We start from the raw sequence: 15,707 nt of genomic DNA, 5'->3' as shown, positions 1-15,707 counted from the left end.
GGAGCCGTAACGACCTCTTTAGATCTTTCCGACGCCTATTATCACGTCCCGGTTGCGAGAAGGTTCTCCCCCTTTCTGGGGTTCAGGCTCGGAAGGCAGGCATATTCCTTCAAGGTGATGCCTTTCGGCCTCAACATGTCCCGCCTGGTTCCGAGCAGTTGTTTTCAATGGCTAGGAATCCAGTGGGATCTGAATTCTCACAAGCTCTCTCTTCCTCCTCCCAAGAGGAAAGAGATAGCCAGAGCAACCAGACAGTTTCTCAAGTCCAAACGAGCCTCTCGACGGGCCCAAGAAAGAGTCTTGGGCTCCCTTCAGTTCGCTTCAGTGACAGATCTGTTGCTGAAGACAAAACTGAAAGATATCAACAGTGTGTGGCGGAGTCGAGCAAATATCAGACTCGGAGACAAGGTGTCTCTGATTCCTCCCATCTTGAAGAAGAGACTCCGGCCTTGGTCGACTGTCAAGAGCCTGTCCAAGTCAGTTCCCCTTCATTTTCCTCCTCCGGCGTTGGTTATCCACACAGACGCCTCTCTAAGCGGGTGGGGAGGATATTCTCAACACCAAGAAGTGCAGGGGACTTGGTCCCCCATGTTCCGCCAGTTCCATATAAACGTTCTGGAGGCCATGGCGGTCTTCCTTACCTTAAAGAAGCTTCTTCCTCCCAAGAAGATTCATATAAGACTGGTTCTGGACAGCGCCACGATAGTCCACTGCATAAACAGGGGAGGTTCAAAATCCAGCCGGATCAACCAGGTAATGATTGCACTTTTCTCCTTGGCGTGCAAGAACAAGTGGCACCTGTCTGCCACTCATCTTGCAGGGGTCCGGAACGTCGTGGTGGATTCTCTATCGAGGACAACTCCCCTCGAGTCGGAGTGGTCCCTAGACAGGGACTCGTTCAATTGGATCTGCAACCAAGTTCCGGGCCTGGAGGTAGATTTGTTCGCAACCAAGCTCAACAACAAGCTTCCTCATTACGTAGCTCCCAACCTGGACCCTCAAGCTCTTTCCACGGATGCAATGTCATTGGATTGGAACAGGTGGAAGAAGATCTATCTGTTCCCTCCAGTAAACTTGTTGTTAAAGGTCCTTCACAAACTCAGGACATTCAAGGGTCAAGTAGCTCTAGTGGCTCCCTACTGGCCAAAGAGCAACTGGTTTCCACTTCTGCTGGAACTGAAACTTCGCCACATCCAAATCCCCAGTCCAAAACTAACACAAGTAATACAAACTCAGACTGTGTCAGCTTCCTCAAGAATTCAAAATGCCCTGGCTTTGTGGACTTTATGAAATTTGCGGCTCAAAGGGATGCTAATGTTGATCCTGTCAATACCATGTTCTTGGAATCAGATAAGCGGGTCTCTACTCTTCGGCAGTACGACTCAGCAATTAAGAAGCTAGCACTCTTTTTGAAAGAATCTGAGGCTACAGTAGTGACCATAAATTTGGCAATCTCCTTTTTTAGGTCACTGTTTGAGAAGGGTTTAGCCTCCAGTACTGTTACTAAAGTCAAGTCGGCTTTACGGAAAGTATTTTTGTACGGTTTCAAAATTGACCTCACAGATCCTTACTTTTCTTCCATCCCTAAGGCCTGTGGACGGCTGAGACCAGTAATCCGTCCACATACGGTTTCCTGGTTTTTGAATGACGTGTTGAAGTTAGCCTCAGATATCGATAATCAGTCTTGTCCCTACCTTTCCTTATTGAGAAAAACGTTGTTTTTAGTTAGCCTAGCTTCGGGTGCTAGAATTTCAGAGCTGTCTGCACTCTCTAGGGAATCCAACCATGTCGACTTCCTTCCATCAGGGGAGGTTTTGGTGATTCCTCACCCTAAATTCCTAGCCAAAAATGAAGATCCGCAGAATAGGTGGTCGCCTTGGAAAATTCTCCCCCTTCCTCAAGACCTGTCCCTATGTCCAGTTCATACATTGAGGGCTTATTTAGACAGGTCCTCTCACATCTCATCTGGTCCTCTCTTTATCAGGGAAGGGGGGGCTAATATCTCTATGTCTGATATTAGACAACAAATCCTTTACTTCATCAAGCAGGCTAATCCTGACTCAGTCCCAAGAGTTCATGATATTAGAGCTGTGGCCACCTCCATTAACTACTTCCATTACATGAATTTCACGGATCTTACCAAATACACTGGTTGGAAGTCACCCTTGGTTTTCAAACGTCACTATTTGAAATCCTTAGAGGCTCTTAAATTCTCAGCAGTCGCGGCAGGGAATGTTGTCCCTCCCTCTAGTACCCTTTCTGATTCCTAGTCAATTCTTCCTCCACTGCCTCAGTTATCCCCTTACAGTCATTTCAGTCAGGCGTGCCTTGACATTACCCCCTGACCGTGTTATCTGTATATTTGTCTAAATGACACATTTATGTTATAATGTTTTCAATTTTGTATAATTATTTTGTTTAAGTATATTTTTTTTTTTACATTGTCATGTTAATTTTAAGCTCCCATCAGTTCCATTTGTACATTACTTGTTATTGCTAGCAATTAAATTATTTGGTGGACCTTTGGTCTTCTGTTCCCCTTATATTTTGTTATCTCTTACAGTATAAGAATGATATTTATTTCTCTGTTAATTTTTCACCGGCTGACACGGGACCCAATCCAGAAAAGGGATTTTGACAAAGGAAAAATCTATTTCTGGAGAGGGAACCGTGTCACCCGGTGACCCACCTCTGTCATGTGTTGTCTCCCCCCCATAGTAAACATCATTCTGGTGGGGTGGTGCTTTCATGGAATGCGGCTAGCGGTGATTTGTGTACTGTCCGCGAGTGGTGCATGGGTTTGTAATGGCACCTCTCAGTGGGACTTTTGACTTTGGGATCTCTATAGGATAAGGTTCCGTGTTTTTATAGTTCACCCTTTTCCATACACGACTCCATTTAATGGAGCTCGCTCTGGGGGTAGTAACTCCAGCATTTCATTTAACTTTCTCTGGTATCTAGCAACGGAATTACCTAGAAATAAGTGCTGAATGGACTTTTTCACTGGGTGACACGGTCCCCTCCCCAGAAATAGATTTTTCCTTTGTCAAAATCCCTTTTTTCTTTACACATAAAAAGATATTCGGTGATTTTCCCCCAGTTTGAAACCACAGTGATCCTTTCAGGTTGCTGAGATAACTACAGTATAGTTTTTTACATATCCACGTTTATGAATTTAAATGAACAGGCAACTTTGATGTACTGAACTAAAATGCATGTAATAAACATAGTGGGAAGATTAGCAAGTTTTCACATACTCTTAAAACTTTTAAGATGAAGCCATGAAAGATGAGTTTGTTTAGCTGGTTTATTAAAGTTTCTACAGCTGTAATTTTTCCTTGGCAGAATGACATCTTCCCTTGAGATTGATGAAATCAGTGGAGCTATTGGAGCATTTATGGAAGATGAACATTTTGAGGAGATGGCAGCTGATTATTTTGAAGAAGAGGAGGAAAGGAAGAGTACCAAAAAATCTGAAGCTTCTGAGGACATACCACAAGATGAATTGGAAGAAATATTTGGAAATATTGATGCAGATTTTGATCCAGATACAATCCCCTCTACATCATCCAAATCATTTTTGGTAAGGATTTTTTATTTATTTGAAAAGTCAAGAGTGATTTTGTTTTCTCTGTTGTGTTCAAATAGGAATTTTGTGTAAATTTGTTAAGGAGGTCATGAGGTTATTCTGTGTTGAAGTTGTTGTATACAGTATTCTTTATTGTATTAATGTCACATTATTTGGAATGAATCTTACCTACTGTTGAAGTTAGCATATATCTTCGCACCATTAGGCGTGATCTGCATTCAAAGTAAAACAAAATAGCGCTTGGCTAACCTGCTAGGACTGTCTCTGTAATCACCTGTTTCCCACCAGCTGGTGTCAGAATGTTTACGTTCTTGTCACTGCATGAATTCTTGTAAGGATTCTTCATGCAGTGTCCTTGTGCAGACGGTGTGAATCGGTGTTAGTAATGCTATCGGTTATTTCTTGCTGATTTTCATATACGGTATTGTGCATGTTTTCTGTTTTTGCATTATGTCATCTACAAGAAGCAGTGATGAAAGCATTAGGCTGTATAGGAAAGAGTTTGTGGAAACCGAATGTTTTGGTTGTGCATGATGGCCACGTGTGTTAGCCTAGCTGTTGAGGCACAAGTGTGGTTTTCTTGATGTGAAGATGATAAGGAGTGATCTGATGAGAGAATGAAAATTTTGTGAAATATCAGAAGATGCTAGAGGCCAGTAGATTATGTAGACAATTCTTTAGGGCACACCATAAGCCTACTCAGTCTTTTCCTTTTGTCTTCCAGTGTTGCTTCTCCTGCATTAGCCTACCTGATAGCCTAGGTTAATTCCTCTCTCACTCCTTTTGCTCTGCCTTCTTTTGCTTCCTATGTGGTTCAGGAGAAAAATAATAGGTGATTGAAAAATATTTTTTATTATGGTTAGAAATTAGGGCAAAGATCTCCCCCCCCCCTCATAGTGATCAGCCTTTTTGGTGTCCCCTGCGAGGGAGAAGGTGTCAGACCATTGGCATCTATCTGTAGCCCCCCTGGACTAGTCTGGATCTGTTAGTCATCTCCTGGGACGGAACCATGGAGTGTCTGGGGACCAAGGTCTGTGCCCTTTGCCACCTCTCTCAAGCATCTTCAGTTTGAATTTAACACGTTCTCCGAAGGAGTTATTTGGTAGTTTAGCACTCGTGTTCACCAGCTCACATATCATCCATTCTGGAGACAGTGATGGTGATGTATGAGAACTGGTAGTCATGTATTTAGGGATACAGACATACTGTACTATATTTACCTCACTATAGTTCTGAACTGTGCAGCAATTCTGCTGTTAGTGTTTGCTCACCCTGTCCTTCGAGCAGACGATAACCCTCCCCCCTCTTACTCAGTTTTTCCCCTCTATCGCCTTGTATTCGTGACCTTGTGACAGTTATTCCTATTCGTAATAGCGGCTCTTCCCCTTTCACCATTTATGTATGTAGAGTGATAAAACAGCTCTCGTAAGTGTTGTGCAGATTGCTTCTGCTGTTGTCATGGTTCTGTGGTGGCATCATGCAAGAACCCTTTACCTTTCTCACCCAGCCATCTGGTACTTACTACCGGCATTCCGTAACGTCATTGCTGGCTTTCCGTGGTATGTCACCACGTCTGGTGTTTTTCACCTCACTGTCATCATCCGCAGATTGCCGTTTTTTTCTGTCAGTTCTTCCATTAGACTTTGGGGGTTTCAAGTGTGATATGGTTGATTCTCCTTTAGTATTCTGCTGAAGATTAAACCATTGACTGGCACTCTGTAGTTTACTTCTGCCTCAGCTCTTGTTAAAATGAGTAAGAAGTTAACACTGATTATGGTAAGGTGCATTATCATGGAAGCAGAGCCTTTGGAAAATGGATGAACAGTCAAAAGAGAAAGCTAGGAAACTGTTTGGTGTTGAACAGTTCTGTACGTAACACAAACAGTGTATTGTGCTTGGAACTGTGTTTGTAGAGTGAGCTCTCAGGAACCAACCAACGTAGGTGTTTTGTCAGCCTGTTGCTGGCTTAATCTAAACAACAGAGGTTACCTCGGTAGTGTATCCTTTCATGCTGGTTCTCGGAATGCTACTGCATCTGTTTCCAGTTTTTGAAGCTGCTTAGAGCTGGGTTAGGACTTACATATGCTATAATAAGTTTTTTCACCTTCCTCTGTTCAGCATGCAAGTTTCAAGTTCTTGGACCAATTGAAGACCAACTTGGCAGAAAAGGGCAAGGTCTTCAGTCGGATAGTATCCTCTTCCTCAGGTTTGCCAGAAGTTGTGGAACCTGTGAGGAAACCCAAACGCCAATCTGTTCGCGACTGCCCAAAACACTACTCCCCCAGTTTACTGCCCTCCATGCCAGGATCCTCAGTCATGGACAGTTGATGCCTTCCTTCAACAATGGTCGAATCTAGACCTTTATGTTTTTCCTCTGTTTACTGTTTTGAGGAAATACTAAAGTTGTGAGCTTTGCAGAACACAGGCTGATTTTGATAGTTCATTGGTGGCTCCCAAGGGAACGGTTCCCCTGACTTCCTTTATGGCGGTAGATGTTCCTCCTCTTCTTCCATTTAGAAAAGATCTTTTCAGACAGTCTTATTTGAGAAGATTCCATCGAACCTCCACAAGCTTCATCTGACTGTGTGCAGATTGTCAATTGTCTGTTACGAGCTAAGGGAATTTCTAGAATGGCCAAGGAAGCAATCCTTAAGTCTAGAAGGCCCTCCACTGTTAGACTTATGTATCAATAACAGTGCTTGTCCAGAGCGATATCCAGCACCTGTTCACTAGGTATACTGTATCCTGATTTAAGTTCTGCCAGTATCTTGGGTATGCAAAGCAGTTTTCTGTTATAGCGATCAAAGGATACTGCTTTACATTGCATTCAGTTCTGCATCATGCTGACTGGAGTATTGCTGACAATTTAAAGTTTGAACAGGTTTTGTATCATTTGTGATGGAAATTTCAACCTTCATATCATGGTTTACAGTAAAATTTAGATGTAATCATCCAGATTTTAACATAAAGTATTTGAGCCTTTTGATAAGGCACCATTTAAGAACTTTGAAGACACCTTTCTTTTACTTCTTGCTGAAGCAAAGTATGTTAGTAAGCTTCAAGCTCTTTCTTGTATCTGGGCTTTGTTCTATTGGCAACCTCTCTTTTCTTTCATTGCTTAGAGAAAAAATATAGAAGTGAAAGCCCTTCTCGGCTTTGTGACAGTGCTTAATTTAACTGCTTTGGTAGGCAATGAAGAAGTGGCTGTCTGTCCAGTTAGAACACTTGAGGTTTTACCTGGACAGACATAAACCTTTAAGAGGAGGAGTTAAGTATTTATCTGTGGTGTTAGGAAATCAAACACTCTTATGTCCAAGAATGCTTAAGTCAGTGCACACACAGTTGATTCCTGAGCTTTTACCATTTTTTAAAATAATCCTCATGGCTTCTGTATTGTAAGCACGTCTTTATTTCCTTTAAAACCTTTCACTAGAGAAGGTTGTCATGCAGTTCAGAGATGTAACTGTTGTTGACTCATATTATTTGTGAAAATATTCAAATGAGGTGTAAAACCCTTAGTCGTATCGTTGCAGCAGTGACGCTTTGTCCTGAACCAAATGTGAAGTAACCGTGCTTTCTGTCTTACTGTTAGTTGTTAAGAAATCACGCTGTTGAATTTTGGGAGCATGAAGGTACAAATTGGTGTATAGGAGCACACCTTATGAAGTTGGTTATTGTCTTTAGATTTGGACTGTCGGTTATGGGCTTTTGACTCGTGTACAGAGTCACTAGTACTGTACGAGATGGAGTCAGAATTTTTCCTTGTAAGGATCCTCCAACAAGTTAACCCTTTAACGCCGAAGCCCTATTTACAAAAACGTCTCCCGTATGCCGGTGGCGTTCGGTGAGTTAGCGCCGAAGCGGAAAAAAACTTTTTTTCAAAAAATCACAGCACACTTAGTTTTTAAGATTAAGAGTTCATTTTTGGCTCATTTTTTTTTGTCATTGCCTGACATTTAGTATGCAACCATCAGAAATGAAAAAAAATATGATTATCATATATAAATATTGGAATATATTACAGCAAAAAAAAAAAAAACTCGTATATAATTGTATACAAATTGCGCTGTAAGCAAAACGGTTAAAGCTAATGACTTAATTTTTTTGTATTGTACACTAAATTGCGATGATTTTGGTATATAACAAATTTTAAAATGATCAAAGCAACATAGAGAAAATATTATCACAAAATGATGCATGAATTCGTAACGAGCGGACGTAAAAAGTTTTTTTTTTTTTAAATTCACCATAAATCGAAATATTGTGCTAGAGACTTCCCGTTTGTTGAAAAATGAAGCTAATTGATTGAATATTACTAGACTGTAAGTATTTTAGCTTACAATTGCAGTTTTCGACCATTTCGGTCGAGTTAAAGTTACCGAAAGTCGAATTTTTTCTATTTATCGTGATTTATATGAAAATATTTCAAAATTAATAAAAGCTACAACCATGAGTTATTTTTTGTTGTATTGTAAATGAAATTGTGCACATTTTCATATATAAAACTTTATGTAACAACTAATATAAAATGGTGCAAATATTACGACAACGAGACGAAAGAATTTCTGAGATGTTCGGCCGAGTTACAGCGCAGACGTAAGGAAATTTTTTTTTTTTTAAATTCACCATAAATCGAAATATTGTGCTAGAGACTTCCAATTTATTGCAAAATGAAGGTAAACAATTGAATATTACTAGAATGTAAGAGTTTTAGCTTACAATTGCATTTATTGACCATTTCGGTCGAGTTAAAGTTGACTGAAGGTTGAAATTTTGGCAGTTATCATGATTTATGTGAAAATATTTCAAAACTGATAAAAGCTACAACCATGAGCTAATTTCTGTTGTATTCTACATGAAATTGCACACATTTTCATATATAAAATTTTATGTAACGACTAATGTAAAACGATGCAAACATTACGACAACATGACGAAAGAATTTCTGAGATGTTCGGCCGAGTTACAAGACAGGCGTAAGGAAAAATTTTTTTTTTCAGAAATTCACCATAAATCGAAATATTGTGCTAGAGACTTCCAGTTTGTTGCAAAATGAAGGTACATGATTGAATATTACTAGAATGTAAGAGTTTTAGCTTATAATTGCGTTTTTTGACCATTTCGGTTGAGTTAAAGTTGAACGAAGCTTGAAATTTTGGCAGTTATCGTGATTTATATGAAAATATTTCAAAACTGATAAAAGCTACAACCATGAGTTATTTTCTGTTGTATTGTACATGAAATTGCGCACATTTCCATACATAAAACTTTATGTAACGACTAATATAAAACAGTGCAAACATTACGACAACGTGACGAAAGAATTTCTGGCGCGGACGTAAGGAAAAAGTTTTTTCAAAAATTCACCATAAATCGAAATATTGTGCTAGAGACTTCCAGTTTGTTGCAAAATGAAGGTAAATGATTGAATATTACTAGAATGTAAGAGTTTTAGCTTACAATTGCGTTTTTTGACCATTTCGGTCGAGTCAAAGTTGACCGAAGGTTGAAATTTTGGCAGTTATCGTGATTTATATGAAAATATTTCAAAACTGATAAAAGCTACAACCATGAGTTATTTTCTGTTGTATTGTACATGAAATTGCGCACATTTTCATATATAAAACTTTATGTAACGGCTAATATAGAACAGTGCAAAAATTACGACAAAATGACGAAAGAATTTCTGACATTTTCGCCAGAAGTTACAGCAGCTGGCGTAAGAAAAATTTTTTTCAAAAATTCACCATAAATCGAAATATTGTGCTAGAGACTTCCAATTTGTTGCGAAATGAAGGTACATGATTGAATATTACTAGAATGTAAGAGTTTTAGCTTACAATTGCGTTTTTCGACCATTTCGGTCGAGTCAAAGTTGACTGAAGGTTGAAATTTTTTGTAGTCGACGTTTGCTACGTCCACTCGGCATTCAACAGACAATTTTAGTCGACGTTTGCTACGTCCAACAGGCGTTTAAGGATTAAGTGCTTCCACCGTCTGCTGCCAATGCTTGCTAGTAAGGATCACACAACAGGCAGGAATGTTGAGTTTTTTTCCCCTCATTTAAAAGCTTTTATTTCACTTGACTGAACATTGTTTCTCTGGCTGCACTAACCCACCATCCTCATTCAGTGTGGTAGTCAGATAACTTAAACAATAAGATTCATTCCAGATAATGAAAATGTTCATGATAAAATTATTTATTTGGAACTTAAAGTGGAAACCCATCCAGCCTCCCAACAGCGTAGTGGGTGGTTATGAAGAATTCTGACAAGAATGTGAACATTCCAATGCCACCTGGTGGGAAACAGGTGATTACAGAGACAGTCCTAGTTGGTTAGCCAAGCATTATTTTGTTTTATGTTTAATACTGATTGCACCTAATGAGGCAAAGATATAAGCTAACTTTAACAGTAGGTAAGTATCCAAATAGATAATTTTATCATGAAAATTTTAATTTTTTGGTGTTTAGTAAATGAACATTGTATTACTTACCTTTTATATAATAGTAATAGCAGGTCTAAGTAAAATACTGTATGCTAAAATGAACAAGCTTGGTTATTTGTATATTATTAGTCTATTGGAATTGAGCATTTGCACAAGGATACTTGATTATATTGGTAATAGGTATCCTTAACTGAAAATGGACTGTACTACTGATAATTTCAACTGTATAAAATTTTATATTGTAAACTGAACTGAAAAGAAATTATGCTATATCATAGAATTATTGTTACTTTTCTATACTGCTGATAATTTTATCTATATAAAATTTTGTATAGTAAATTGAAGTGAAAAGAAATATGCTATATATCATAGAAATATTTTTTTCTCTAGCTACTTAGTACAGTGAAATACACACCTAAATATCTGACTGCTAAAGGTAGGTGAGTTGACAAGGCAAAATTCTTGTACTTTGCCAAGTAGGTAAGATAGTCTCCACAGTGTGGGTGAGTAACCTTTTACTTGCAGGAGTCATATGGTCTCTTGTAACTCTCCAGCCATTCTTCGAGACGGTTAAGCAGGTTTACTTCTTAATCTGTGTGCTCACCCCCTCATTGTTAATAAAAAATTCCAGATAGTCACATGGGAAATTATTAAAATAGGTTATAGATTAAAGCCATTGCTTTTAAAGTTTTTTCCTCAGGCCCCCATAAAGTGAGACCAGCCCCTTCAAATTGAAGTAGGGTCATTGTGCCCTTCTGGTGCAAGTATTTGTAGGAAGTGCGAGGTACCCCCATGGCTATACTTACTTTCCTATAAGGTACTCATCAGTACTGTGATGGTAATCTAGGAATGGAACATTTGTCATAAACTATCAATGAAAGGTCATTTTTAGAACCATTGAAAGGTTTGTTTTTATGAGGACAAAACTTTCCAGATTTGTTTATTTGTTATATGAAACTTTAAGAGTACTTCTGGCATCTTTTTTGTTTCAGGACAGAACAACCGTGCAAGATGAAGATACAATTCCAGCAGACATTGAACAACCCTCCCAGGATCACTTGAGAGTCCTACATGATTCTTTTGGACACACATCCTTCCGCCCTATGCAGTGGAAAATCATCCATGCAGTTTTACAGGTAGTATTTTGCTTAATTTCTTGGCATGTAATATTGAGTTATTTGGGGAAAAGTAAATGATAACTTTTAAACTGCTGTTGCAGAATTTATATAAAATAAAATATAAAGTGTTCAAATAAAGGTGCAGGCTGTTGTTTTCCAATATGTCTTTTTCTTAACTTAAGATATGGTGCCTTGTCAGTGTTACACTGACAAATAGTAGAGGAGTTAACAAGTGAAGCTACCACGGAAGGGAAATCACTATAATTTTTATTTTATGTTGATTGATCCAGAACACTTGTGCCTCTGCATTCTGAACCACATGTAAATGGTACCGTTGTATGTATTAGTGACTCCTTCAAGATTTTAGGTGTAACTTTTGATAAGAAACTGACTTTTGAGAAGCATACATGTAATATTGCTTCCCGATCCTCAAAAAGCTGGTATCATGCAAAATATTTTTGAATGTATGGTGATGCAGCTGTTATAACTTTTTAACACTTCGTCTTCATAGTTTGGGGTTTGGAGTTTCTTCGTGGTCTTGGGTGCTGACTCATATCTCAAACTCTTGGATAGAATTATGTCATCAGTCAAGTTTATATTGCCAACTCTTAATATTGATAGTGTGGCATAAATGTAAAGCGAGTTCATTATGTTTGTTGCATAAAATGTGATTTTCCAATGACAAACATCCCCTGCACTCTTCTTTACAAGATGTTTTTCCTTGCAACACTGTGAAGCCTGCTTCTGCAGACAGTGTCCTTTTCTAGCATCAGATTTAATGTTACTCAGTTTGCTAGGAGTTTTATTTTGACTACAACAAAAATGTGGAATAGTTTGCTTAGTACAGTTTTCAAGCTTTCTGATCTCCAAATATTTAAGTGAGGCACTGTTAATTCCTGCTCTCTGCTGACATCTAAATTCAGGTATATTGGTTTTATTTTCTCTTCTCTCCTATTTAAGTGTTTATCACCTTTTCCTTTAATTTACCCCTTATAGGTTGATATATTTTTGGAGTCCTCTGGGGTTTACAGTCTTCAGACTCTGTCCATCAGGTTTTCAGCTGCAAATTCAAAGAAAGAAAGTAGCTGTATGCTTCTGATAGCATTAAAAAATTACTGAAGTATTTCTATGTGACCATTTTAATTTGTTGGTTAAAAAATATTGTTAACTAAATTTCACATTCTATTATACAGGTCGACCATCACTGATCTGGCGTCATTGGGACTTGCAGGGCACCAGATTAGTGATTTTCCCAGATTGCAGACTGGTTAGGTTAGAATATACTAAACCAAACAGTTAACCACCTCATCCTACTTTAAAATACCCTGTAAATCATTACAAGTTAGCTAACAAGGAAGAAAAATATTAAATGAAAATCAGTTGAAATTTTAATGAAGCACAGGCAAAATAAATGGTACAGGTAATTCTGTCGACATACGCAAGAAAGTTCATCACTGCTGCTTCCAAGGTGAAGAGCTGGAATTTGCAACTAAGCACACTTACTTGTTAGGTGAAGGGCTGTCAGGATTTCCATTTCTTCATCTTTGATTTTTTGTAAATATTTTTTGCTATTGTCATTTATATTTTTACTGTATTTTCTCATTTTTTAATTTTTACTACCCAAAAGATAACCACAACTGTGTACATATCGTACATACGAATTCACAAACTCAGTCGCTGGCGTTGGAGAACTTGCTACAGCTTGTTTTTGTTCATGTTGTCAGTTTTATGATTTTTAAAAATTTATATTTTACACCATTCTCATCTAGATGTTTACTGCATTTTATGATTTTTTGTTTTTAGAATCCAAAAGATAAATTCAGTCATGTGTGTAGATATGTGCAAATGCACAAACTCATTTGCTTACATCGGAGAACTTGGTACAGCTTGTTTTACTTCATGTTGTTACACTTATGATATTTAAATTTTTATTTTATGCTATTTTCTCATTTTTATTTTTACAACCCAAAATATGAACGCAATTGTGTACCTAGCGTGTACATACGAATGCACAAACTCATTTACTTGCATCAGAGAACTTGTTACAGCTTGCTTTTGGTTGGCGTTGTTACACTTATGATGTCTATTCTTATTTATATTTTTACTGTATTTTCTCATTTTTTATTATTACAACCCAAAATATAAATGTAATCATGTGCCTAACGTACATACGAATGCACAGATTCATTTGCTGGCATTGGAGAACTTGCTACAGCTTGTTGTGGTTTGTGTTGTTACACGTGATTTTTTAAATTTATATTTTATGCTATACTCATTTATGATTTTACTTTATTTACTCATTTTTTAGTTTTAAAACCTATAAGGTAAACCGCAATCATGTGCGTAGGCTGGGTACGAACGTACAAACTCATTCGCTGGCATTGGGGAACTTCTTACAGCTTTTGTTTTGTGTTGTTACACAAATGATTTTCTTATTTATATGTTATGCTGTTCTCATATATATTTTTAATGCTTTTGCTAATTTTTTTACAATCCAAAAGATAATTGCAATTGTGCTGTGTAGGGAACGCGCATACGTACATAAGTAGCACCAACAAACGTAGCGTCGGGTAGGCCCTGGAAAATTTGAAATTGCGCCAGCTGAAATTAGCCCCGGATTAGTGATGGAACCGGATTAATGATTGCCTGATTAGTGATGGTCAAACTGTGGTATAATTTCCATTATATAAATGATTTAATCTCTTAATTGTCATAATCATAACTTAATATACAAACTGATAAAGGAAAAAAATATAATTTAATTAAAACTAGAATTAGGTCATAGTACAGATCAAGTCACTTGCATCAGGCTACTGGCTGGTTAGGCTACACATCTGTCAACAACAGAGCTACACATTCACAGTACCTCTAGTGGCCATTGTGAGATTTATTGATGGATGACTGAAGATGATATGATATATATTCCTATGGAAATACAAACCATTGTCTTTGAATAGGAGTATTCCAGATTGTGAGCTGGAGTAGTCATTAAACTTGGTAACAAGGTTGTGCTTATGGGGTGAGTGGGGGAATACCCCTCTCTTGCCGTACATCATCATTCACTTTGAAGAGCAGACTTCTTGTACTCTCTCTTCTCCTGTTGTTGGATGAGTAGAAGAATTTTCTTATTGCTTATTTATTTGCTTGCTCTAGACTTTTTCCTCAAGCATGGAAGAAAAACATGAACAATGTGGTTGTGAGGGGAGTGGCATCCCTGTGGGTACTTCATGTCTCTGGTAACAGTAGACCCCCACAGGTACTGTTCTTTTTGTGCAGGAAAAGTCTGCATTCAAGGTTCCACCTACAGGGAGTGTGTTTGGTGGGGTTCTTCATAGTGGGAGGAGTTTGGTAGGAGGAGGAAGGACAAGGAGCAGTTGCCTGATATATGGGGAGGGAGCACTACTCAAGTCTCTCTCTCTCTCTCTCTCTCTCTCTCTCTCTCTCTCTCTCTCTCTCTCTCTCTCTCTCTCTCTTGAAGAGCTCAGCTCTCTCTCTCTCTTTCTTCACGTTCCTGCCTGGATAACCTGATTGAGAAGATGAATCTCCTTAGCCAGCTCCTCTTGGTGTGTCTGCAGTTGTTTTGGCTTATGCTACCATGAAGGGGGAACTTCCTGTTGTGGTAGTGCTTCCAGTAGCTAACCCTGGTTTCTTTGTTTTCTTGAGTTCTTGCCTTAATCTTCCCATATGATTGTCCTCCTCTTCACTGTTGAGCTTATCTTCATTTTCTCTTCTTTCTAGGCTTTTTTTCTTCCATGTAGAAGGATAAAGAAGAAAGGGAAGTCTAAAGCCTCATGCAAGAAGGCCTGGCAGACGTGGCATGTGTGCTCCTTCTTGGGGGTAGGGAGGGAGGAGGTAGAAGGGAGCTGTTTTGGTTACTGGTGTGTGATTGTCAAGCCTTTGACAGGGCAGGTGCTCCCACATCTACCCACTCAAACGAGAGGACTTCTCTTCTCTCTTCTAAGTGAGAGCATTTGGTATCACCACTGAATGAGTTGGTGTGTCCTGATCATGCTGTGTGTGGTTGGTCTTGGGATTAGGTGCGTGTGTTTACTCAGGATTATGCCAGAGACTAACGAAGAATTACAAAAAAGAGTGAGAGAGTGGCAGGGCTCTCTTGAATCAGATGGTATGAAGATAAAGATAGGTTGGGAGGGGATGTTATTTATACAAGATGAAAGAAGTCTAGATTTAAAACAGGTAGAGAGTTTCAGGTACTAAGGATCTGCTTTAAGCCAGGAGGGAGGATGTGAAGCTGAGGTTCAAAGCAGGATAGTAACAGTTTGGGGGAAATGGAGGAAGATGGCAGGATTAGTGTGTGAGAAAGAATGCCAAATAAACTAAAAATAAAGATCTGTTGTATTTTCATCATACCTGTGATGATGTATGGTTCAGAAACATGGGTGTTAAGAAGGACGGAAGAACAGAACTCGAGCAAACAGAGATGAGGAAGCTGAGGTGAATTTTTGGGGTCTTGCTGTATAAAAGGCTATAAAGTGGGAGAAGTGGTCAAGATTTACAGATATGATAAGGAGAGTCGAGATTGAGATGGTTTA

General features: G+C 38.6%; 1 protein-coding gene across 1 annotated transcript in view; it reads left to right on the top strand.

The window, feature by feature from the left end:
• Positions 1 to 15,707, top strand: part of LOC136852524 (ATP-dependent DNA helicase RecQ-like) — a 155,207-nt gene that overhangs the window by 21,672 nt on the left and 117,828 nt on the right. Inside the window, 2 exon segments of the mRNA XM_067127235.1 lie at positions 3,346 to 3,583; positions 11,029 to 11,172. Of these exon segments, the coding sequence (XP_066983336.1) occupies positions 3,347 to 3,583; positions 11,029 to 11,172 (381 nt within the window). The 5' untranslated portion in view covers position 3,346.

Source organism: Macrobrachium rosenbergii, chromosome 25 (genome assembly GCF_040412425.1).
Source record: "Macrobrachium rosenbergii isolate ZJJX-2024 chromosome 25, ASM4041242v1, whole genome shotgun sequence".
Classification (NCBI taxonomy): domain Eukaryota; kingdom Metazoa; phylum Arthropoda; class Malacostraca; order Decapoda; family Palaemonidae; genus Macrobrachium; species Macrobrachium rosenbergii.
Note: the sequence above shows the minus strand (reverse complement) of the source record. Positions and strands in the feature narration are given on the sequence as shown.